The following is a 27,082-nucleotide window of genomic DNA, read 5'->3' on the forward strand; positions in this document are numbered from 1 at the left end:
TCCAGATGCATGTATTGGCAGACGCATGAACAAACTACAGTCTCTCTTACAGACACACTAAAGCCTTGCTGAGAAGGACAATGAAAGTCTGTAGTGCTAGCGGATGTCTGCGGGGCCCTGCTGATGCCGTGGCTAAGTGATCCACTGCTAGCGAAAGCCTCCACGGTTTGAAGACATGAGTTGCTCCAGGAGAAGGAGGCGGTCGTCTCCTACTATCTACTTTGGAAACCCTATGGGGCAGTTCTCCTCTGTCCCGTGAGTCTCCTATCAATCAGAATTAATTCCTGTCAACAGACTGGCTTGTCTCGAGTCTTTATACTTGAATCAGACAGTGAAGTCAAGAAAGCCCATTCACTTCCTAAGTACATAGAAAGGGCATATTGTTGTTGTTTTAAGGTTCGCCCAGTTGATTTGGACTCATGGTGGCCCCACATGTGAAGAGCAGAACTATTCAAGAGAATTTTCAAAAACAGAGTGCCAGGCTGATCTTCCAAGGTACCAGTGTATAGGTTCAAATTGCCAACCTTTCAGCGAGTAGCCCAGCATTTAACCATGTGTGCCACCTGGAGAGGGCGAGGTTAAGGCCTTTGAAGGCCCTAAATGCTGATAATCTGTGGTATCCTTTCTTGCCTTTGCTCACGCACTCAAATGAGCTATGTGAGTTTATAGGGATACATATGTGTGTATTTGTGCTCCTTGGCTATCGATGGCTTCTTTTTTAATGTTGCTGTGACAACCTTTCCCTGCCCACTAATCATTTAGACTGGATCCAGTGGTAGATGAGGTGAATAGAGCAGGAGCTAGACTCAACCTCCATCTCTCATCTCATGTTTGTGAAAAAGAAATATCATATCCCAAGAGACCTGCAAGGGAAAGGACTTTTAATTACACAGCAGGGAATGTGAGGAACAAATGCTAAAGAAGGTGGTGATGTACAGGGCCCTCAAAGCTTACACAGCCTTGCGGGGGCGGGGGGGGGGGCGGTGTGTGTGTGTCCTTGGGACCCTTAAAGAACTGTATTTCCACGCAGCATGCCCTCATTCACAGGAGCAGTGACTTCCTGTTCAGCATGGTGTTGGCTTTTCCTTGTCTGCTTTGGTTTGCTGGTGTTGCCGTGTTGTTGATGCTCCAAGCATGCACTGGCCTTGTTATGGAGTCATTCAGAGCTGCACCCAGGCTTGTGCTGCCCTGAGTGTGTCAGACAAGATGCAGGAGGGAGAGAACTTGAACACGGGCTATTGAGAATATCTTGTTTGGTTTTGTTTTTGTTTGAAAATGTTAAGTGTTGGAAATGAGTGGACACAGATCAATTCTGTAGATGGGATTTCTGCATGTAGTGAGAGACAGGAAAATGAGGAACTCTAAATGCCTGGCCAATGTACAGGAGTGTACAGTCCTTTTGTTCTAAAACGCATGGCTTCCCTGGTCCACATAAAAATTAGCTGAGACTCAAAATGCAAACAGAAATAACATCTCACAGTTCCATATCTTGCAATAAGACTGTAATAATTCAAAAATGGGTAGTGGAAACTGACATGTGTATTTCTCTTTAAAAATCTTTTGTGTGACTTTACTCAAGTCGATTTATGTTTAGCTTTTTTTATCTGTAAAATGAAGCTAAATAAAAATACTTTCCTCACTGAGTTTTTATAATATGGATTAATGTACAGAAAACTCTCAATATGAAAATTGGTATGTAGTAAACAAAGTAATAATAAAGGTATAAATACATTTGTGAAATAAATTAAAGGAATTTTAAAAAAACAAAACAAATGGAAGTGAAGCATTTTAGAAAAACAAGCAGTGAAATCTGTGTACCCTAATGGAACCCTGTATGAATTGTACTGATCTATGTGATCCCATGGGAGGCTCGAGGGAGGCAGTCCAATGCTCAACCTGCTGAGCCACCAGGACCGTAGTCCTCACTCCAGTCGGGTTCTATCTGTGAGAAAAACCCTAACATCTAGCTTTGGATCCTTGTGGAGGCCCATTGCTCTTGCCATAAAATATACAAAATATCTTGAGACAATTTTCTGTGTTAGAAAATTTCCCACTCAAGTAAGTTGAGTTAACGAGAAGCTTTCCTAAGACAGTATTTTACTGATTAAAGAAATATCAGTATCATACAAAAAGGACAGGATCCAGCTAATGCAGATGGATGGAAGTAACAATTGCACATATGCATTTACATGTCCTTGAACTTCACAGAGAATGAAACCATTCACTGGAGGAAGATGGAAATTCACTCGCAACTGAATTTATTTATTTACAACATAATTAATATAATTATTTCCTGTGATATAGCCCAGGTGTACATGTTATGAAACAAACTGTTAATTTTATGAAAATGTAGGTTTATAAAATGAACAGAATTTTATTTTACAATAGTTTCTGCTATTAAACAAAATGATGATAACAGACTAACGTATCAGTTTGAAAATCCTTCAATGCTAAATACAATAGAAACTCACTACACAATACAGTTTTAAGGGTCACTCTGAAAGCTACATTTTAAATACTAAGGAAATTCACTACTTCACTTTAACATATCTAGTTTCAATAAATATTTGTAAATTGGGGGGAAGTAAATTTGGGGGAAGAATTAATCAAGTAAATTGGGGGAAGAAATAATGCTAAATCAAAACTTATGTGACTTTTAAAATGTTTTTGAATTTTTCAGAAACGTTTTTCTTGTGTTATCACTATACTACAAAAAGAACAGAAATCAGAAATATTGGTGTCAGTATGCCAACAAACTCCATTTTAACTTAAGACGTGTTAATACTCATTATGTACTTTGGTGTGTGCCAGATTCAAGGGAACCTGTTACCCTTCGTTTCCTTCCAGGAAGTCACAAAGTACTTACATCCAAAGATCTGAAAAATATTGACTGCCATTCAATGCCACATGATATAGAAAGTTCACAATCAACTCTCAAATATTTGTCTCAGAAGAGGAGCCAAGCAAAGAACAGTACTAGATATTAAATCAATCCTTTAAAAAGACATCTAGACTCAGCTATTATCTGTTCAGAAAGAGAAACATTATAATAGATTGAAAATGCTATTTGTCTAAGAAACTATGAACTGTACAATCAGTGGAAACATTTCCTACTCCGGTATTTCGCCATGTCTCTTTTATTCTATTAATTAATTTAAGTTATTGTCCTCTTGTCAAATCTAAACTGTGTTCTCCCATGTTCTATTTTTCCTTAGCGTGGCAATTACTGATATTATGAAAAATACAAGAACATTACAAATAGAACCAATTGAGCAAAAGTAGAATGGACTTTGGGGTTTGGAAGTTTCCCAGAGCACAACTTGATCTTCTCTCAAATTGTCATTAGTTCAAGAGTGAGAGTAAGAAAAGTACATCTCTGAAACAAGTTCTAATATTTCACTTTAAAAAATAAAAAACATCATAGTTCACTGAAATATCATTGTTTCACAATATCCTCATCCTAATACATTATTAAGAGAAAAAATGCATTCAGTATACCGTAGAGTTATATAGACAGTAACAACTGTATAGTCTCTAAGCTGTACAAGAAAGTTCCATAATATGAACTTTAATATTTGGTGTTGTCAATAGAGACCACCAACCTGATTCCCATGCAGTGAATGATCTGAATTCAAACCTCAGCAACAGATGTAAATGATAACATCTATCTTTCCAGATTTTTATTGGTGTTTTTCTTATTGTTAGCATGAATAACTGGTATGTAATACCCATTTTTCTTATATAAAACAAAATATATACATATGTATAAATGTATATATAGTCACCCATACACGTATTAAATGGTTTTGCTTTGTTTGTCTATGTATAAAAGCACCTTACCTTTGGTTTTTGGTGTTTCTCCTTCTCTGAAGCATTGGATGGTTTTCTTTTCAACATTTTGAAGGTTGACTGTTCCCCCAGTGAGTGTACTCTCTGTCGTTACAGAAACAACTGAACACTGTTAGCCGTGTGCTCTCTGGGAGGTACAGCATCAGATAAGCTTCAACCCAGTGACCTGCCACTTCCTCCTTTGCTCAGGATGTGACTTCAACATCTAGGGGTTTTTTCTTCATCTTCTCCCTACTTTTTTCCCCCTTATTGTAACTATTTGGTAACTCTTTGTTGTCCTGTCTCTGCTGTATTATGTGAGGGGTGCCCTCAAACTTCACACTTCAACATGCCTGCAGTTATCCTGAAAACCAGCACAATGTCAAAATAAAACTAAGTTTTTCAGTTTCTAGAAGAATAAAGAGCAATGCGTCCTAGGAGTAGAAGGAAATAAGCACCTGAGCCAAGAGAGGAGAGAACAACAGAGAGTTGGCTTTTAGTTCTAAAAACAAAGCAAAAATATTAATAGAGGGATCAATGTATAGTTGTCAATAATTCTGTTAGAAGATGAAATAAGATAGACTTTAGACAATATCACCAGACAAACAATATTGAACACATCAATATTGGACTGGGAAGAAGTACAAGCAGAAGGGCCACTGGAAGCGAGGACTCTAAGACTTTGTCTCACGTGCTTGGTTATCAGGAGACACCAATGCCTGAACAAGGACAGCACCAAGAGAATCGACACAGTGGCTGCAGCCATGGGCTCAGACGTAGGATTCAGAGCTCACCCCAGAATGCCCTATTGCTGGTGTCATTAGGTGTCACCGAGTCAGTTCTGACCCCTAGTCACCCATGTACAACAGAATGAAACACCGCTGGCCCCCCACTGTCCTCACAATCATTCTCATGTTCCAGTCCATCGCGGGTCAAGCACGCATGTTAGGGTCTTCCCCCTCTTCACTGCCCCTCCTCTTTATCAAGCATGATGTCCAGAATGCCATATGAGAAATAAATGCATAAAACCCATCCATTAAAGGACATCCATGAAAAAGAATCCTCAATTAACCAGCTCTAGTCCTGCTACAATTGAAAATTTCATGTCCTAATAGTGCCTGCCCCAGTGATCATCCGGCGGATCAATTTGCTCCCCTCTAAGAATTTAGCAATATACTGTGGCTTAAAGAGACTCCCCTTATCAAACTAAACATTTTCATTTTTTTTCTGACTGTCAACACAAACAAACAAACACATTCAGAAAGTATAGACACTGGAATTTAACTTTCCAGTTTATTGGGGATTTACCAACAAGAGACTCACACAACAGCTGAAGTCTTCTTGTTCCCTTAAAACAGTTTTGTTGAAGTAGATGAAAATCCCTGGGTTGAAAAACAGTGGTGTCCTATTCCTACTAAGCAGCTTGTATCAGAGACCAATGAACAGACTATTTCTCAACCTCTGAACTCCTCCTCTCTGGCCAGTCCCAGTGCTTCTCTAACTTATTTAGCAATTAATGTTGTATGTGTCTAAATATAGTGCTTGGCTAAAGTCAAAACAAACCCTCTACCTTCGAGTTGAGTTGGACACAGAGTGACCCTATCGATACAGGGTTTGTGAGGCTGTAAATCTTCACGGGAGGAGAGGCAGCCTCGACTTTCCCCTGAAGAGTGTCTGGGGCTTGACCTCCCACCGTACACTTAAGCACCCGATGCATAATTCACAGCAGAGCCACGGCCCTTGTGTGTTAGGCCATCAGCAATGTGTCAGCAAATGAAGCATTTGGGGGAGTTAAAATGCTTCATCAAACCAAAAGAGTACACTTTCAAGAGTACGATTAATGTGCTGTCCTCACTAAGTCATGAAAGCAGAATTACATTTTCAAAAATTATTGGGCTTTCATTTTCAAAAAAGCGAACCTTGATGATAACTCTGGAAAAGCTGAGGACTCTGAGGCTGGGTAATTCTCGAGAAGTATGTCGTCATTAAAACCGTCTAGTTGAGGTAAGGTGAGACCGGTGCCTGAAGCAAAACATTTATTTCATTTCTTCCAAAGTTGAATGATATGAAAATATGCATTTCTTAACCACGTTATATATTCCCTCTGCCTGGGCCCTCTTTACTTCATTGCCGAGTGGAGACTTACCGTAATTCAGCTGAGGAATTCAAAAAATAAGATGGAAATAATAGGACTCTCCCTTGCTAGCTTATGCTGCTTTGGGATGGGCTAGGGAGTAAGAATGACAAGGAAATGCCAGCAAAAGTGCTCCCAATAACATTACAGGATTTATCATCAAAGTCTTGCTGTGTGCCAAAACATGGTTATCAATCTAAAAAACCCCTATGAAACCTCAAAACGTTCTGATTGGCCTTTGCTCTAGTTCATATTTGTATAGTCATAACTAAACAATGCTGTTACGTGCCATGGGTCATTTCCAACGTACTTGCACAACAGAGGAACCACTACTTGGTGCCGCCCCGTCCTCACGATGGTCCTTGTCAATCCCGCTCATGGAGGGTCTTCCTCTTCTTCACTGCCCCTTCACCTTTCCAAGCTGATGTGCTTGTGCAATGACTGGGGTCTCCTGGCAGCACGTCCAATAACAGGCTCAATGTATCCTCATAGTGACTATAGTTAGAGTAGGTACCGTTTTTCAAAGTGTTATCATGCTAAAGCAGCTTGCATAAACTGCCAACTTAGGAATCTATATGCATTAAAATGGCAGTAGGCATGGTCTTTAAAGATATTACCACATTAGGCACTATAAGAAAACTAAGAGTGTAAATAAAAATATAATATTTTCCATCAAAATTAAAATTGGAAGAAGTAATTTTCCATTCTTCTCTCATATTCAAGAACAATAGTTTTTGGAGATTGAGACTACTATGACATCAGATGCCCTATTAGAATCTAATCATGTTAAACTTCTTGATACTCAAATCGCTTTACATTACAATGTGGATAATTTATTATGGGCTATCTACTACTTTTGGAATACTAACCTGCAAGGTATTTATTAAGTGTATCAGCAGAGACAAAGTGTGAAAGTCGTAGGTAGACTGAATAGGACAGAACACAGGATCAGTACTGAACATAACCATCATGATTCACTGAGGCTGCGTGTTGCCCAAGACATGTTCTGAAACAGGGAAATTGCAAAAGAGCAGTCTCGGCACACTGTTTCTGCTCAGTTCCTTAGTGGCTGTAATAACCAAGAAACAAGGTGAAAACATGTGGCATCTTTATTGGTTACTCGTCCTGCGTCATAGTGACTCAAAATTATAGATTGTAATCAAATGACAGGTGTCATTTACTGGAAAGTAAGGTGAACTGTAAAAAGGTTTTCTAAGCTGACAATCTAACAAGTGTTTGGCCCATGTCCAAACCACTGGAGTTAAAAACAAACAAATTAAGGGCTATGGGATCAGAGGCCTTTGATTCTGTGATTGTGATTGTCTAATAATTTCCATCTAAGTCTCCTTTCTTCTGAACATGATGCCAACTCACAATTGGAAAGGTTAGTTGGTAAGAATAAAATTAGATAAGAATAACCCAATCATTTGTAGTCTACATTTTATTTTAAAACATCTTGGTTCAAAGGACAAATTATTTTTGAAGTGAACAAAGTTAAAATGTCTGACTACACTGTACACTTTTTCTAATATGTGGATTTTGTTACAATGAACTTTAAATGAGTGTGGTTTGCTGGGGCAGTCATGAACAAGAACTTTTTAGCAGCGATAATATAAAATACCCTGAATTATATTTCAAATGAATAATTGCAGGAGGACAATTTAGAGATGTATTTCAAAAGTTATAGATAACGGAAACTAAGAGTGTATCCGTGTCTATATCCCAAATGAATCACTATTATAAAACCACAGGCTCAAGCACAGCAATGATTGTGAGACTGGCGTAGGATCAGGCAGCAGTGTGTCCTGCTGCCCATCAGGCCCCTATGAGCAGGAACTAACTTTATGGCATCCAGTAATAATCATAATAAAAAAATTAAAAATAATCTCGCATAAAACGAACAGCTAGCATTTCGTGCATATCTGCAAACTTTACTCATCTCTGATAAAGAGAAGAAGGAACCAATAGAGTAACAAATTAATCTTGGAGTCAGCTCCCTTTCCTGACTGGCAGGCCTCTCTGCAGCACGGGGGAGGCAGAGTGCCAACCCAGCTCTGTTGGGAGAGTCATGTTCCTGCTGGTTGTGGCTGTGTGGAAGTGGAGCTCCTGTATGCTCCATCCACTTCTTGCCTCTACTCAAAGCTTCCTGAAGGGAATACTCACCGGATGATGACACATTTCCATGAAGTCATATATGCCTACAGTCCGATGAGGTCTCATAAGTCACAGAGAATTTTGTGTGTGTGTGTGTGTGTGTGTGTGTGAGGGGGTGATTATTATATCCTACTCTAGCTATTTTGTTTATCCTATTGTATGCTGAAAATAAAGATTTAGGGTTTCAGGGAAAGAAGAGCATCAAGATTTTCTCAGGCTCGTGTGCGGCCAAAGAAGTGAAGTGGGGGAGGAGGAAAGGGGAGGGTTAGTGGGGGAGGAGGGTGGTGGTGGAAGGTTCCCTATGGGCTTTTTAGTTTCTGACTCTCTCAAGTCATTTACTCATTCCATCTCTGGGTTGGTTCCTTCTTCTGAACCCTTTTCCTGAAATGACTCACCCTGATTCCAAAATCTTTTGAATCCCACCTAAAAAAATTAAATAGCTTTAGATATTTGACTTTTTTGCTTTACCTGGTGCATAATTCCAGGCAAGTGATGAGCCAGCCCCAGCCACTCCCTGGGAGAAAGACTAGGCTTTTTACTCCAGGAAGAGTTACAGTCTCAGAGACCCAGGGGGCAGTTCTGCCCTGTCCTATAGGGATGGGGTAAGTTGGCATTGACTCGATGGCAGGGTGAAATATTGATAGTGTCTATTTAACTGGTGGGAGAAAGATGAGGTTTGTACACTGATAGTTACAGTCTCATAAACCCACAGAGGCAGCTCTTCTCCATCCTATAGTGTCGCTGATAGTTGGAATCAATTCCATGATAGTAAGCAAATGATTTAAGTTGGTGCTTCTAAGAAAGGACTTCACTTAAATTTGAGTATCTTCCCTTCTCTGAAGAGATAATCTCTTTTATAGAGGTTCATCTGAAAATGCTAGCTAGATTTTAGTAAACAAAATATTTGTATAACTACATCCCTCTGATTCTGAGCCTTTTAATGAACTTCCTAGTGGTTTTACTTCTTGTGTGGATTTCTCTTCAGGAGCCAATCCGTGGACTACAAGCAATCAGAACCTAGCCAGTGCTATTTCTTGTTATAAATGAAAAAAATATATTTAAAAATCAACAGTGGTTCATTCTCAGGCCTGGTGTCTTACACTCAACCATCCTGACACCGCAAAGGACATATTCTTGGCACATTGAATTCATGCCACATCTGCGTCAGTGCTCTGCTGGCCAAGCCTCTAGGGGAGCCCTCTAGGAATGGGGTCTGGTCTTTGCAACATTATTTCTTATGTTGAATTTCTAAAGACAATATGAAGGATCCCTAGTGGTATAGTTGTTATGCTTTGGACTGCAAGGTCAGCAGTTCCAACCCACCAGCAATGTCTCAGGAGGAAGACTGGGCTTTCTACTCCATAAACAATCAGATCCTGGGAGTCCACAGGGAGTCTCTATGAGTCAGCATTGACTCAATGGCAGAGAGTTTCAATTTTCAAAGATAATGTCGCACATTATCTCAAGTAATTCCTAAAAGAAATAGAAAGTGGAAATTCATAGAAAGGATGAATGCTCTAAGATGAATATTGAACCAAAAAAATCACGTAGGAAAAGAGAATGAAAAGAAATTCTCTTTGAAAGAGAAAAAAAAACTTAAACAGTACAAGTTGTTGAAATAAAATATATGCCTTTAAGCAGGGGCTGAATAAATGGACAAAAGAATAAAGAATATAGGTCAAAAGTGACTGTAATTTAAGGAGAGCTGATAAAATTAAGAATAAATGTGTTTATATTACAACCATTTTTGTAGGTGAGTTAATCTATTTTTTCTAAACAGAATCTCTGTACTGTTCTGATTTATCTATGCATCTGTTTATCTATTACTTTGCTTTCCAAGTGTGCAGCACTGAGGTTGAAATGGAAATTTTCAGTCTTTGCTTGGTTTGTGGGAGGGGCTTGCCAGAAAATCAGGCAATAATGAAGTATTTTTGATTGGAAGACTGCAGATGGCAGTTAGGGGAGTTTTTTTCTCTGAGAACATCAAAGAAAATCCTCCTGTCCCTTTGAGATTGGCTTCTTCACAGCTCCACAATGCTGAGGCCCCCAGGGGTTTTGTTGAGCACACGGAGTCACCTTATTGCAGATCTTCTGCTGCTGATTGTGAGATTGCAGCTAGCTCCAATCCTCCACTTTCTTTCCATTATCCAAAACACTTGTTGCCAGTTTTGCAATTATTTTGCATATTTTGACAAATGTTTTAATCGTGCTCTTTGAAACATCTCTTTTCTTCTCATTTCATCTGTTAAGATCTCAATTATATAAAACATGTAGCTATTTACTTAAAAATTATCACACTTTTCCCTATCTTACACTTTTTAAAGATTGACGTAAGTAAAACGCTTCCAGTGTGATTCATCACTAAAATTCTAGGATACAAACATTAAACATTTATATTAAAACTCATTCTTACATTTAAATAAAATAATGGTTATCTATTCATATTTTCAGTTACTTCTTAAAAACATAGATATACTGTATGCAAAGGAAGATTTCTCTTTTATTCTTTATAGATACTCTGAAACATCAATCTAAAAGTCATTTTTAATTTTAACTTAAAAAATTTAAATTAATAGAATTTAATTCTATTCTAGGTTGTTTTTCATGCCAGAGAGGAGATATTTTGACTCCAATATTCCAATACTTACCTATTGATTGAATTGAATATTGCATAAACTTTTTAAATTAAATTTTATCTAAGTATAGCATATGTCACATCAACTCTTAACCAAGCCATTGGATTGGGGAAGAACACAAGAGGAAGGATCACTCTACTGATCAATAGGTCATGATTTTCTGCCTTCACCAACTGGAAAAGAAGTGAATGAATTAGCTCCTGCTACAGGACTGCTATGGAGAACCAGAGGAAAGCCCTTCACAAAATGGATTGACCCAGTAGCTGCGACACCAGGTTCAAACGCAGGAACCGTTATTCACGGGGTCTCTGCAGGTCAGCACTAACTTGAGAACACCTACCAACAGCAGAGATACAGGTGAGATTATTTTACTCAGAACTGGTTTTTAAGGGAAAATAAGGTCCCTTCTATTTCCTTTCTACCATGACTCATGAGAAAAACATTATAACAGATTCAAGAATGTGTGGATTTCTTTTCAGACCTCGGCGTTTTGAAAGTATGCTAAGGAGTCATTTCAATCATCAAAACCCTTGGGTGGGCCTGATCCCTCTAACTCTGACTTCAATGTAATTAGAAGACAAAATACTTTAATTGTGTATCACATTACCTACAAATTAAATTATTAGAATAGAATTAAGGTGGATGTTTTTATGTGAAAGTGCGTATCGTGGCAAAATAAGATTTCGTATCTAGAAACTATGCATTACACACCCGAGCACACATTAAGAAAAGTCTCAGATGTTATCTTTTTTCTTGTAACATGAAGGCGAGAAGAGAGTCTTCTAAAGAGACCAGATATAATAAATAGATGCCCGTTCCCACCCACATGCCACACAGGTAGAGTCTGTTTCCTCATAAAGCGTGAAGCCACAGTAAAGCTCAGCTCCCCGGAAGCCCTCCGTGTTCTAGTTCAAAGGCATGTGTATGTGTCCTCTGTGGGAAGAGAACAAAACAGCTGATCATTTACAGGATTTTACAAATATGGTGCCTATAACTCAATTCTATTATTTCTTATAAGAAACATGCTCCATAAAATGTACAGCTATGCTGTTGAGAAATTGGGGGTGGGGAGAGGGAGGCATGTTTTAACATTTACCAAGAAGGATGATACCAAATATTTAAATTAGTATCTGCCCAAGAGGCAGGAAAACTTAATGATTAATGCAAGCCAGTCTCTGGTTATCTGCTTAAGAGAAATCATATTCACTGCTTTCTATTCAAGGCCACAGAGTTCAAACCACCTAAAATGGGCCCCAGAAATAATAAAAAAACTTTCTACTGATGAAGGCTGTCTGGGGGTGCAATTTCCTCAGGGAACCCCTCCATTTCAACCCTGCGGTGGATAGGAGTGAAGGAAATTTGAATAACTGGCTCAGGTTTGAGTTCAGAGAAGCCATGTCAATCTTCACACAAAATTGGCTTCTCCAACTCTCAATTCCTTCATTGTTAAAATGGAAAACAATTACCTTCTCAGGATATGTGTGTGTGTACTTACATGTCTATGTATATATTTATAAAATTTTGACATATTCATACATCTGTATGTGCATATATATGTGTGTGTGTTTCTGATACAGAGTAGGTCTTAACAACTGCTGCTTCTAACCTATCTCCTTCAAGAAAAGAGATGCTATTAAGGATTCAAGTTCCTCACTCTCACTTAAGCTTATTCCAGTGTGTGGTCACAGTGGGGTCCAATGTCATGGTAACGTAACTCACTTCCCTAATCCAAAGGGCATGCATTTGTCCTGGCTACTTTGACTTTCTGCTCACTGAGTCACAGGTTCTGGTATTTGAATATGCTCTTTATTCCCAGCTACCAGTCCGGGAAATTTCTACAGGGAAACTTTGTTCTGCTTTTGCTGTATTTCACAGTGGATTTGCGGTTATGCTGAAACTCTCCATTCTTTCCCATGACCAACGGAAATATGCACACTTCTGTTCCAGACGTATCAGATCCATTCTCTTGCTGCCTTGCTCTGCTCCAGTCATCTTGGTCCTTGACCTGTACTCTGACACCCTTGAGGTATTTTACTTTTTTTAATCTTTAACTTTTGTTCAAGATCTATTTTCTTCACTTAACTTTCCTACCCATCCTGCTCCTATCCATCCTTATGAATTCAGCCTGGTGCCACTTCTGAAGAGGGTTTCCTTCAACTAAATACATTAAGGCATTTGATGGTTTTTGCTGTTTTGTTTACCAAAAAGGCAAATGCCAGGCCCACTACTAAGCCCTGCCCACCTAGCAAAGTGATTGGCTAGAGGGAGTCAGGAAGGTTGAACAGTTGCATAAATTCAACTATAAAAGTTTACATGCACACCGTTGGTCACCTCCTTGTATGAGGATCCAACTTTGTGAATCTGTCGTATGCATAATGAAAAGGGATTATGGAAAGCAGAGTAACCAGATAGCGCCATGAAATAAAGCATGCAGACCTTTTGCAACACAAACACCAAAAATGACTTGAGAGAAGAAAAATAAAGAGACACTTTCTTGTGTCAAAAACTTCCTAATGAGAATAATGCTGTGTGTTTTATTTATACAACATATTTCCTCAAACATTCAAAGCCTTTTAACAAATTATTTCACCCTAACAGCTGGTCTGTGGAATAATTATCCTGGTCTTATGCATATGAGAAACTGGCTGAGTTTCTCTTCTACCAACTTGCTCTTGATTCCAGGACTTCAAATTCTGAGCTGGTGATCTTTCTTGTAAAGCATTCAGTGGAGTAAAACAAAATGTCGGTCTCCTCTGCTGACAGATCTCCCATAAGTCACATCTTCCTAAAACCTTGGTCCTGCACTTCTCTGATCACGTGGGAAGTAGAGTATAAAAACAAAGCAAAAGAATAAAGCTTCTCTCGTTAATGAGAAGAGAGACCTGCTTTCCAAGATGATAAATACTGAAGAGGCAAATGCCACCCCCCTCCTTACTCTATGGTGAAATCGCAAGTATGTCATATGACCTATATCTTTTTCAGTCAGCAAAGGTCAACACTTTGGTTGGTAATTAGTAGATACTCAGAGCACACTCAGCAATGATCCCTCAATTCACATTAAGAAGGCACAACTTAGAAACGGAAGATGTCATTTGGTAGTTTTAAAACAGAGCAGCTGTGTCCCACCAGCTTGGAAGACCCCCTCTCACTTTTTAGGGCCTTTCCTTGCCCCGTTTCATGCCTTTCAGCAGAATCCGTCTTTTGAGGCAGAATGAGAAAACTGAAGAGAGTCCCACTGCCCCAGAGGATAGACATTCCAGGGATTGCTTCCTCACATTTGTCTGAACGTGTCCCCAGATGTGGAGAAGGGTTCTTCTCTTATATGTTTAGTAAATATTTGCTGAGCAGCAAGCCTGTCTGTTACACAAAGATGAAAATGCATGGATACTGTTTTCCGTGGTTTTAAAGTTCAGAGGGAAGACGGAAAGGCCAAAGAACAATGAAAATCTAATGACATGTGTTCTATTTCAACCTACGGTACAAAGAGCCATGAAAGCATAGAGGGAAAATCTGTTTCTCATCTGCAGACGTCACGTCGAAAAATATCTCATTATGGAGATGAGGCACTGAGCGAAACAGAAGTTCACCAAGCAGAGAGAAAGCAGAGGGACGTTCTGACCATGGAAGAGGGTCAGATAGGATCAGTGAGAGGAGAGCATTTGTGGTTTGGATATGAGAGATATTTTCCTGTAGCAAATGGTTTAATAGGTGTCTGAACATGAAGAAGTATTGCTAAAAGAGCTTCCAGGAAGTTTGAAATGAGAGTGTGAAGAATTGGGAGGACTTTCTAACTGCTGAAGAAAACCTAAACTTCTTGCTGGCGGAGTGCCAGTTTGTATACACAGGGGCTAAGTTTGAACAAAACATGTTTTAAACATAGAGCTGTATGCAGTGCAGGACTAAGGACCAGTTCTCCTGGCAATACACTTGCCTTTGTATTTTTAGTGTGGCTTTTAAAAGAAATTTGAAAGTCTATGTTAGTCTGGATTGAATAGAGAAACAAATACATAGACACACCTATATGTGTCAGAGAGAACTTTATATCAAAGAGTTATTACACACTAAGAAAACATCTTAGCCGAGTCCAGATCAAGTCCATATGTCCGACCTTAGTCCATAAATTTCTCTTTAGACTCACGCAGCCATGCAATGACACTGAATGCAGAAAGATCACAGGCCAGTGGGTGGAAAGTCTTGTGGATCCAGTGGTGGTGGAAGCATCTCAGCCATGATGTGGGTCTCCGTCTGCCCCCTCCAGCTCCAGAGCTCTGGCTGCATCAGCATAGCTCCATCAGGCTTCTCATCAGGAACGTCTCTCAGGGAGTGTGTGTGTCCCGCCTCCAGTGAGCTATTTATCTTCGTGGCACCTCCAAATGAGATCATCAAGCTGCGACCTGATTGACAGTTTAGACTCTACCCCTTCCCAAGTTGACAGCAGATCATGTAACTACCACAGGGTCCAATCAAAATTGACTTCCAAGGGAATTTGCTAGTTCAGTTGAAGTCAAAGCAGAGTCAGCTCAAAAATTTATGAGTTGATCTTGAGAGTTTTTCTGAAAAATGGATTACGAGTCAACAGGGCTTTTACTATGAAGACATTTTAAGAAAAGGGCCAAGAAAGTTGTTAAGAAAACCTGCTAATTCTTCACCTACAGCAAGGGATGCCAGGTTAGAATTTTACTGGAAAACCTTACTCCAGCCATGCACATTGCAGGCCTGCTCTTGCCCCACTCAGACTGCGTTTTGTTCTCAAGCATCAGAGGCTATTGAAAAGGCACTAGATTTGAGGCCCAGATATCCATGTCTTCAGTTGGACATGGTGTAAATTGAAGCATTCCAAATTCTTTGGGAAAGGATTAGAGAGATGGAAATGCCACCTTCAGAAGCGGGCAGACCTAGATGAAAAACATGCTGAGAAACAATAGCTTTGCATTTGGATATTTTTGTTTAATAGAAATTTTATCTATATGCTCTTTTTCATCATCTCGTATTGACTTCATCCTGTATTTCCTTCCCGTGTGTGAAACGACAAAGGATGGAAAAGACCAGTCAGGTGAAAGCTCTTTTACTAGAACCTTGCCAGCTGAAGTATGGTACCCAGATAAAGACTAGGGCAATGCTTAGAAATTCAACCCTGTGAAATCCCCTTATTCAATAATGTCACAATGAAAAATGGTGGCACTAATACTATGGTACGAATACTTACAATAATTTTAAGATAGATAAAAATACAGTTGAAAATCGTATAACCATGAAATGAATAAAATTAATTTTCCAGTTGCAAGACACTCGAGTTCCCAGTATTGTTTTCCTTGATCCTTATCCTAATTGGAGAAATGGATTTATGTATCCATATCTTAAGATGTCTATTCTTATGCAAGTAAAAGGCTAGTTCAAGAACACACTAAGATCAATACAGAGGATCCTGGAGTAAAATTGGTGTATTTCCTAGAAATGTCACGAACTGTGATTAACATTGGTAGCTTTGATGAACGAAAAGGGCTTCTCTTTACTTTGGGTGAGGAGCATTCAAACCTATGACACTCCAGAGGCTATATGCTCTTTGGCTGTCTTGCATCTTGAATAGTCTAATAGACCCTATAATAAACTCAAAAGGCTTAAATATGTGTTCAGTATCACAAGCCACGTCAATGCACATGCACATTTTGCTAGTGCTCTACCTGTACTGGAGTGGCAGAGCCCGCCAGAGAGCAAGAAGGCACTATTGCAGCATTCTCATGCACATTCTACAATTAAACCACCACCTCCTGGGACACAACATGTTGCACCTCCATATCTGAGTAAGTAGCTTGATGAATATAAAATATCTCAACATAGCTTTCATTTTACTCATTGAAGCCCATAACAGAAGATGACAGAAGACACATTTATCAGATAGATTACACATTACCTTACCTATCAAATATTTGTTTCTGATAGTGTTCTATTCAAAGATCAATTCTGAATGACTTTCCTTTGTTTTGAACATGAAACTCACAGTATAAAGGAATTAAGAGAATTAGTTGTTCTACTAAATTATGATCCCTAAATATGCATAACACCCCCCCATGTGTTTTATGGATTTAGATGTCTTGGGTACTGGGACAAAAAACAAATGGGGACCCCAAAAAGTTAAGTGTTTAAAGGAAACAAGCTAAAAAGTATTATGATTCGAACCCAGACCTGTCTGCTTCCATTAAACCACATAGCAAAAACCTCTGTACTAAATACAAATCACAAGCAAATTAAGAGAGATGTCTTGAAAGACAAGAACAACCACATTAATTTCCTCAGCAGTGTTACACATGCTGACAGGACATTCCTTACTAGGCACTTGTACACATAATGTCTGGTTCTATATCATTGAAAGACTGCCACTTTCTTACCTTGGTCTCCACCCCTTAAGTCTACTTTCTTTTTCCACATTCTACTTTGCAATTTTTTTCCCCCAAGATCTTGCTACACTCTCAACCACTACTAAGACACCAAAGGAATGTTGTACAAGAGGAATCTCAGAAGGAAATTTTGAAAGCTATTCTCAACAAGGAGCAGAAGGTTTAATTTGTACACTTACAAAACAAATGTTCAAGCTTAAAAGGCGTGGAATAATACATTTTTCAAAAATTGGAGAAGTAAATGTGCACAGAAATGTGGGCAGTGGTGGGGTGATGCAGGTGGGGAGGAGGGTAGGGAGAGGGGGAAATCATGGGAAAGATAAAGCCAAGAACAAAAGAAAACTCATTTTTATTTGTGTTTTTCATATGCTTTGTGTGTTTGTTAGGTGTTAGAGAGTCTATTTTTAACATAGTGGCCCAAGAGCAGTTCCTCCCCTTGACTTTTTTCAGCTGTAATCTTAGTGGGAGGGAACCCCTGTTCTTTCTTGTATGGCTACTGAGGGAGTTCCAAGAACCCCAATTTCACTTACTAGCCAGGCATATAACCATTATGCCACCGGGGCCATATATCTCGTATATGAGCCCTCAAAATGGCATGGCAAATATCTTTGACTACTAATCTATGTTGATAACATTAATATTTTTGAGAACTCTAAGAGCCTTAGGTTTAGAGGTGGTTTTAATGTTCTGAATACATTGATAAGCTCAACAGGCTAAAATTTTACATCTGAATCTGAATTACTATGTAGATTTGCGTTGCCATTTCCTAAAATACATATGTCTTCCCTGGTAACAGTAGTTCTTGGTCATCTTCTAGATGCCAAACATAGAACTAAGCCTCTTCACATAAAATCTCCTTATCCTCCGTACAATAAGTCTGGGAGGGACGATATACTTTTTTGCACTACACAGAAGTAACTGAGAATTAGAGAGTGTTATGACCAAGTCAGAGAACACATGTGTCATGGAGTCTAAATTTAAATGCAAAGTTAGTTTTTCTTTAGTTTACTGCTTTTCTTTATACCATCCTGCAAAGCCTCCCAATAGGGGTAAGTACAGTGACAGTCACACTGAAAATGCAAAGATGCTATGCAGATGGTGATGGTGTTACTAACATAATTTCTTCTCAGCCTCACCCTACAGGACAAAACAGAAGGTCCAGAGAATTTCCCGGTTGAAATTTTATGAGAGCAAACAACCAGGTCATCCACACACACACCCCTCCCTCCCACCCCCCCAAAGAGCACTGGTGAGCTTAAGCAAACTGTTGATCTTTCATTTGGCAACCCAGTATCTGAACACTGCCACCATAGGACTGCGGATGCTGTGCAAATACTAGAAGGTTAGCAAATATTTGATGGTTGACTGATAAGTTTAATTTCAATAGCAGACCCCATGTACTTTTCCTCTTGGACAATGGAGTAGGTGGGGCAAGTATTTTGACAACAAAAGGAACAGCCCCATAGCATAGTTTGTTCACTCCCAATTACATATATAACTGACTTCCAGATCAGTTCTGATTTTGTTACTGATAAGGGCATAACACTATTCTTTCTGAAAATTTGCTTAGCTACAACAGCTAAATTCTAGTTCTGTGTGACAATTTCTTAGAAGTGATTGTATCTGCACTATAGTTACTTTGGTTCTGTTTAAGGTCAAAGGTTATGGTAATAGAGACTACTTTCATCTAAATTGAACTAATTGGCAAGGAATATAGCTATACATTTTACTATTGTGGTAAATAAGAATATCCAAGTGTTGCAAGACTATACAGAAAATTATATGCCAGAAACTATGTATTCAATTTTGAAAAGTCTTCTAACATGAATATTTTTAAACAGTTTTGTTAGTTTAACGAAAGTGATTCTATATTTCAGACAACTATGCTGATATATGTAGATCATAATAAATTGTAGATAGCCTTGAGAAAAATGGGAATTCCAGAGCACTTTATTGTGCTCATGGGGAAACGACGCATAGATCAAGAAGCAGTTGTGCAAGCAGACCAAGGGAATATTGCATGGTTCAAAATCAGGAAAAGTCTGCAGTAGGTAGTCGTATCCTCTCATCCTAATGATCAAATCTGTGTGCTGAGCAAATAATCAGAGCTGCTGGCATCAGGATAGAAGGAAGGCTTATGAACAACCTTTGATGTGCACATGACACAATGTGGCTTGCTAAAACTGAGAAGGACATAAAGCAATTGCTGATGAAGATCAAGAATTGCCACCTTCAGTATAGATCACAACGTAATGTAAAGAAAACCCAAACCCTCACAATTGGACCAGTAGGTCAGCTCATGATAAATGGAGAAGAGGGTGAGTTCGTCAAGGACATTGTTTTGCTTTCATCCACAATCAGAGCTCACAGAAGCAGCAGTCTAGAGATAACACAATCCATTGCATTAGGCAAATCTGCTGCCCAAGACCTCTAAAAAATAATTAAAAGCAAGGATGTTACTTTGAGCACCAAGGTGTACTAGACCCATGCCATAATATTTGCAATTGCCTCATATGCATGTGAAAATTGGACGTGGAATAAGGATGACTGCAGAAGAATCGATGAACTTGAATTATGGTGCTGGCGTAGATTAGTGAAAGTATCATGGACTGCCAAAAGAACATTGTGTTAGTCCGGGTTGACTAGAGAAACAAATTCATGGGCACTCATGTGTGGATAAGAAAGAGCTTTATATAAAAGAATATTGTATATTAAGAAAACAGCCCAGTCTAGTTCAAGTCCAGAAGTCCGAGATTAACCCATATGTCCTATACCGGTTTATAAATTCATCTTCAGACTCACATAACACATGAAATGATGCCAAGTGGAGGACGAGCACAGGCCAGTGGGTGGAAAGTCTGGTGGATCCAGTGGTGGTGGTAGCATCTCAGCATCGGTTTGGTTCTTCACATGGCTCCTCCAACTCCAGGGCTCTGGCTGTATCAGCATAACTCCATGAGGCTTGTCAACAGGAATGTCTCTCAGGGAGACAAGCTGAGAGTGTATGTATCTAGCCTCCAGTGAGCTATTTATCTCCGCAGGGCCTCCAAATGAGGTCTTCAAGCCTTGGCCTATTGACAGGCTAAACTCCACCCCTTCACAAGTTGACAGGAGATTATGTAACTGCCAAAAACACGCAGATGTGTTTTGGAAGAAGAACAGCCAGAACACTCCCTCCAAATTGAAAACCACCACCATCTAGTGATGCTGACTCATAGTGACCCTACTGGACAGAGTAGACCTATTTCTGTGAGTCCCCTAGACTGTAACTCTTTTATAGGAGCAGAAAGCCACCTATTTCTCCTCAGGAGCTTCTGGTGGTTTTAAGCTGCCAACCTTGTGGATCCCCACCACTATGCTTCCAGGTTTTTCAGAATGGTCCTTTGAGGCGAGGACAATGAGACTTTAGACATGTTAACCGGAGAGACCGGCCGCTGAAGAAGGGCATCAGGCTGGGTAAGGGGATGGGCAGTGAGAAAGAAGGCACTTGATGAGAGTAATTGAGACAGTGGCTACACCAATGGGCTCAAGTATAGCAACAATGTTACAGAAGGCACAGGCCTGGGTGGTGTTTTGTTCTGTTATGTAAGGCTATTACGAGGAGGAACCAATGAGAGGGCACCTAACGACAGCAGCTTGACAAGGGAACTTGTAAAAACTGGATTTATATGTGGTTAAACTATCAAAAAACTAAACTCACTGTCATAAAGTCTAGTCTGATTCATAGCTACCTTATAAGACAGGGTAAAACTGTCACTGTGGGTTTCTGAGATTATAACTTTTACAGGAATAGAAAGACTCATCTTCCATCCGTAGAAGAGCTGGTGATTTTGAACGACTGATCTTTAGCCTAGCAGATCTATAATTAATTATGGTTAATGCCTTATAATGCCACATAAAAGCACTGGCATGGACTAAAGGCAACAAAAAATAATCATGAAATAGAGGAGAATTGTTCATAGTAAATCAAATAACACTCGTGTATTTCTTTTTGAGCTACATTGGTGCCATCTGATGCAGAGAAACACACACACATACCATCTCAGGATTGCCTTCAATCTATCATCTTGATGCAGACACTTCAGAATCTAGAGATTATGATCAAACACTCTCAAAATCTTACTAAACTAAATGTGCTGAGTAATTAGCAAAGCTAGACAGTTTCTTGTTTCCTTTTACACAGCCAATGATGTTTCTTCCTTGAACAAATTATTGAGGTGGGGACCTTAGGTCCTACAGAAGTGGTATAGACATAGGATCCCATGAGTACTAGAATAATGAGATTTAGAAATTCACCTAACATGCATACCTGGGTAGGGTTTACATATGAGGTGGTGAACAATGAGAAAACAAAAGAAACACTCCTAAAATGGAAAATTATGCACAATTGAGTCAGAAGAATGGCTATTAATCAAGTTTTGATATTAAGTAGAAGGCTATAATGTGACTCACTTAAGATAATCAGATTCCATTTGCACAGACAGCTACTAAGGAGTATAATGATTATATAACAATCATAAGAGCTTTTACATCCAAAATCACTCTGTAAAATCTAAAATATATGAGGTAAGTGGCCTGGTGGTTGGTCAGAAACTTTGTTTGGGGATTTTTCTTCTCTGTGACTTATCAAAAGCCCCAAGCACTCCCTGATGGAATTTTTAACCAAGTCAGTTTGGAAAGCACAGAAATAACTCCGGGGATTTATTGGCTGTACCCATTAGAGACTCACTTCACATTTCCAGCTGGTCATTAAGGCCATGAGTACTGAGAGCTCCCAGGGGCCATCCAGTGCATCTTTTGTGCCCTCCGTCTGCACCAAGTTCTCATTGTGAGGTCCCCAAGGTGATATGACTTCTTACAGCAATAGGAAGACCTTTAGTGAAATCCCAGCTCAGCCCTGCATAGTGACTGACCTTGTGTAGCTTCTTTAATCCTCAGAGTTGCCTCATTTGGAAAATTGAGTGACCTACTTTACAGGTTTGCTGTGAGTATAAGGCTTAATAATGTGAGAATGATATACATATGAGACATTCTCAAAAAGATTGTTGTGGATATGCAAAAAGAACACTGAGAATTTAGGGAGTTGCAAACTCTTTTCTTCTATTTTAGTATTCAGAAGTGATTCTAAAATGTTGGTAAGTATGAACATATCTTATAAGGAGTGTGTTAAAAACTACCTATTCTATAAATTCTGACTCAGGTAAGTATGAGTAGGCAGGTATTGCCAAATGCTTTATGTGAATCTGATGGAGTAGAACCACACGTTGAGAAATACATGTTAGAATGTAATGATCATGCAAATTTGTGAAACAGGAACTTTTTAAAATTTTTGAATTATGATAATGTGTTGTGATTTTGTCTTTCAATTTCATTTCTCCCTTCGGGCTCCCAAAGACCTCTTATCCTCACCTAGAATAAGCTCCCAAAGCCACCTCATAATTGAGACCACAATAGTTTGGACTGGTTTTAGATATATGGATATAACAGAGAGAAAGATGTATATCAAGGAAATGTCTCAATCTCACATGTTGTAGAGGATGGCAAGTCCTAAGTCTTTGGTAAGACATCAAACTTGAAGCTTCTCCTGAGTTAGATATATTCAAAGGCAACCACACCCCAAATAAAAAGATCAGAGAACAGAGGCTGACAAGTTTCAAAGTTGGCAGATAATACTGCAGTCCCTGATGACTCAAGTCTCAATAACTGGGGGACTGATCACAAGAACCAGATGCAGGACCCAGATCAAGGAAAAACTTGGATCATTGCCAGGATGTCCATCTCTCCTTAATGCAGGTCATATCTTTGAGGACCCTTCCTTTACATTGAATCAGGACTGTGACCAGAGTAGGGTGTCATAGGGATTACTCGTTTTGATGTGATCGACAAAGTCTGCAATTTTCAACCACTAGGTGTTCTGTTGGAGGAAAGGCCCTTCTACTTCAGTAAAGAGTTTCAGTATCAGAAAGTCACAGAGTCAGTTACACCTTGCCCTGTAAGGTCTCCATAGCAATACGCTGTGGGCACTTTCCTACCCTAATCATTTTACATCAGAGTAGAGCTGATCACAGAAGAATACACCATGGGAGCATTATATGACTACAGGACCCCGCAGAGACCCCCTTGACCAATCTTAACCAAGTTGACACACAGCCCTAACTATCTCACTTGATGTCCTTAGCTGCAAAAAGCAATATTTCACTTATAAATAGCATGAAACAACCCCTAGAAAAAGTGTAATGGCAATATGTTAAGGGTAGAAGAACATTACACATTTCTTTGTGATTAGTTTTAAATTGGATAATGGATATTGTTTAACAATTGGTTTCTTAAAATCTGTGGGACTGAGTTTGGGGAATATTTTATTGTGCATTATGTACAAACATCTATTTCTGTCCTTACCTGGGTGATAATATATGAGGAGGTGCCTTCCCCCCAAAACGGATGTGCTAGGAGGGGGGGACTGTGCAATTGGAATTCATTTCCACCAGGTAATACTGTTAATCAAGCTTTCTATTAGAGGTTCTGAAAAGATCGCATAACAGTGTGCAACAAAAAAAGGCCTGATTTGGGGCAGACAGTGCCCAGGTTTTGCTACCACAACAATGCACCTGATGTACAGATTAATTTGATAAATGTTTCCAAGAATGGAACCTCAGATTTGACAAATGTACTTTGAAGGTTGTTGTATTAAAAAAAATATTGAATACAAAGATTTGAACAAGAAATCAGAAGTTACAGCAAGATGGTGACTAGGTAGGCAGCTTGCGTCAGGAGTTCTGTGGCGATCAGGGAAACTGGTGAACAAGAGGCCAAGAGGGAGATTTGGGTAAGCAATTTTAACTCCCACGGTCCCCCAGAACACATCCACGGTCAGGGAGGCAGCTTTCCCCCCCATCTAGCCTCATAAAGGATCCCAGGTGATCCATGGCCTGGTCCCATGACTCATGCTGCCTGCAATACTGCAGTCCCCATCTCAGCCCCCATCCACCATCATCACATCTATGACCCTATCAAAGCACCTGAAGCTTGCCAGCTGCCTACTGAAGACCCTGCAGCCACAGTTGGATCCTTACACTGAGAATGGTCTTTTTCTCTCCCCAATGGGCAGCAGTATGCATGGCTGGGGCCTGCACTATTCCAGAGTCCACCCGAGGTCTTAGTAGCTGTGGCCAGGTCCTGTCAGCAGTTCATCCAGGGGTGTTCACCGCCGTGATTGATCCCTTCCTTCCCACACAGCAGTGATCAATGCCACCAAATCAGGTACCCTTCCTGCACTCACCCTCAGCCCCAGTGTCCATGGTTAGTCTGTTATGGCAGTCAATCCACAGCAAGTCCTGTCATGAGCGGCCCCCTTCACAGCCCCCACCGGCAACCTTGCTTGCTGTGGTCCGAACCACAATCCACCCTCCTGCTACCCCCAAGTGGCTCAGGCATCCATGCTCGAGCTTCAGGTACATTCAGACCTCAGTGCAGGGCACTGTTGGAGATCACCAGGTGTCTAAGCAAGGCCCCAGCAGCATCAAATGGACAACTCCAATACTTAAATGGAGTCTGTCTGAGATCCTTAGACCCATGGCTGGATTGCTCGGCAGTGACTGGATTCCTCCACAGTTCCTGAACACAGGACTTCTTCAAGGGGTCCCACCAGACCCTCAGGGCCTCTCTCGTGGTCTCTCCCAACCTCTAGGGATTGTCTGCAATGCCGATCCCAACTCCTGGTACCTCTGCAAGGCTGCTCCTGACACCCAGGAATTCTCTGCAGCACCAGGCCCTATTCCTGAGGCTTCTCCTAGGGAACATTGTGGCACTGCACCTTCTATGCTGGGCCATTCCCAATTCCAGGGCTTACCCACCGAGCCATCATGGCACTGAAGTTTCTCTACCAGGCTGTAAATGAGCATGAAAACCTCCTGTCACTGGGCACAGATCTGCATGGCTCCTCTGCAGTGCAACCAGGAATAGACCAGTCCTGCATGCATGCTGCCTGCCTGCCCCAACCCTACTAGCCTACCTAAGTAGCTGGCTTCAACCTACCCTACAAGATTCCACCCCTCTCCCACTGCTTCCCACAGAGTCACTGTAGCACTTCACCTAGATAGTAGTCCAACCCACCACCACAGTAAGCCATTAGCAGGCCCCTGAACCACACTCACCAGCCTCACAGAGAGAGGGCTCAGGGCACCTCTCTCTCCCAGGAATATGGCTCTGATTTCCTCCAAAATGACCCACAGACAGCATCCTACCACAACACCCTCAACAAAAAAATAAGAAAAACAAAATGCAATGGCAGGGGAATTCCTGAACCCATGATGCCCATTAAAAAAGCTGTTGTTGATCTACCACAAAAAGAAATCTTTAGAATGTTGCTTGGATGCAAAAACGATATGAGGGAAACAACACAGCATAAGGATGCAGCATTAGAGGAGATGGGGTCCACATGCAGGAGATAAAGTCCATGCATCAAAGGGAAATACAAGAACTAATGGATAAAGTAACTGAAGCAAAAAACAAGATAACACACCTTACCACAGACTAGAAGAGGCAGAGAATTGTACCAGTGATCTCAAGGACAACCAGGCAGACTTGAACAAATGGGAAAGACATTCAAACAAAATAATCAAAGAGGTGGAGGACCTGAGAACAATGACAAATGCCACAAAGAGGAACAATATTAGAATAATTGGGATACCAGAACAAGGCAAAATGAAGAATTTAACAGCTAAAGAAGTGAGAGAATTCCTGGAAGTAACTTCCAACCTTATTGAATGAGAATTAGGCATTCATCAAGAAAGCAGAGAAGGCATCCATTAGACTAAACCCCAAGAAGAATTTACCAAGGCACATAATAGTTAAATTATCCAACTGTGAGGAAAGAGAAAATTATAAGAGCAGAAAGAGAAAAATGGCAGTTACATATAATGGTACTTATGTAAAAATAAAATAATATCTTTCAGCAGATACCATGAAGAAGAGGAGAGAGTGGAGTAACATCTTCTAAAAGTTGAAAGAAAAAAACGCCATGCTAAGAATTTTCTACCCTGCCAAAACTATCTATTAAGATGGATGGTGAGAGAGTAGTCTTCCTGAACAAGGAAAAACTCAAATATGCCACAAGACACCCAACCCTGTGGAAAATCATTGCCAACACAATGTGGACAGAAGACCAACATCTATCAAGGACAAGCAGGAGAGCACTTTATAGTGCAACTCCACCCAGAAGGCAATGTGCAGAAAACAACTACCAAGATAAAATTGCCTTAAGGGAGAAAAGAACTCAAGGATGAAGCTCCGATAAATACACAGCACAGTGTGAGGAAGGGAGATAGGGAAACTATCAACAAAAAAGGCGTGAGATGGTAACACTGAATCCACAGATGGCGGTAATAACCCTGAAAGTCAATGGCCTGTATCTGCCCACTAAAAGACAAATTTAACAGACTGGATCAGCAAACATACCCCACCAATCTCTTGCCTACAATATACACATCTTAAGCTCACAGACAATAATAGACTAAGAATAAAAGGCTGGTGGAAAACATACCATACAAACAGCAATTCAAAAAAAAAGCAGAAGTTGCAATCCTAATCTGACAAAATTGACCTCAAGGTGCAAACCATAACAAGGGGACAAGGATGGGCATTACATAATGCTCAAAGGATCAATAGAATAGGAACCAGTAAGCATCATAAATCTATACGTGTCTAATGAGAGACACACAAAATGTGTCAAATATTTTAAAAGATGAGAAAAGAAATGACAGGCTCAACAATCATAGCAGGTGAGTTTGATTCAGCACTATCAGAGAAAGATCATCAAGAAGCTCAGCAAGGAGACTACAGGGCTAAATAGTACAATGAGACAACTAGACCTGATAGACATTTATAGAGACCTACATACAAACTCAAAAATTCACATTCTTTTCAACTACACATGG

General features: G+C 40.0%; 1 protein-coding gene across 2 annotated transcripts in view; it reads right to left on the minus strand.

Moving 5' to 3' along the window:
• The window catches only part of SAMSN1 (SAM domain, SH3 domain and nuclear localization signals 1), a 98,273-nt gene that overhangs the window by 44,617 nt on the left and 26,574 nt on the right, over nucleotides 1-27,082 (minus strand). The window contains exon 1 of one of the 2 annotated variants that reach the window (XM_075543452.1): nucleotides 3,841-3,897. The exons of the other annotated variant lie outside the window; for it this stretch is intronic. Coding sequence (XP_075399567.1) covers nucleotides 3,841-3,897 — 57 coding nt within the window. Of the gene's footprint in view, nucleotides 1-3,840; nucleotides 3,898-27,082 lie in introns of those variants that run through there. 2 annotated transcript variants of the gene reach the window in all.

This window comes from Tenrec ecaudatus, chromosome 2, assembly GCF_050624435.1.
Source record: "Tenrec ecaudatus isolate mTenEca1 chromosome 2, mTenEca1.hap1, whole genome shotgun sequence".
Lineage (NCBI taxonomy): Eukaryota > Metazoa > Chordata > Mammalia > Afrosoricida > Tenrecidae > Tenrec > Tenrec ecaudatus.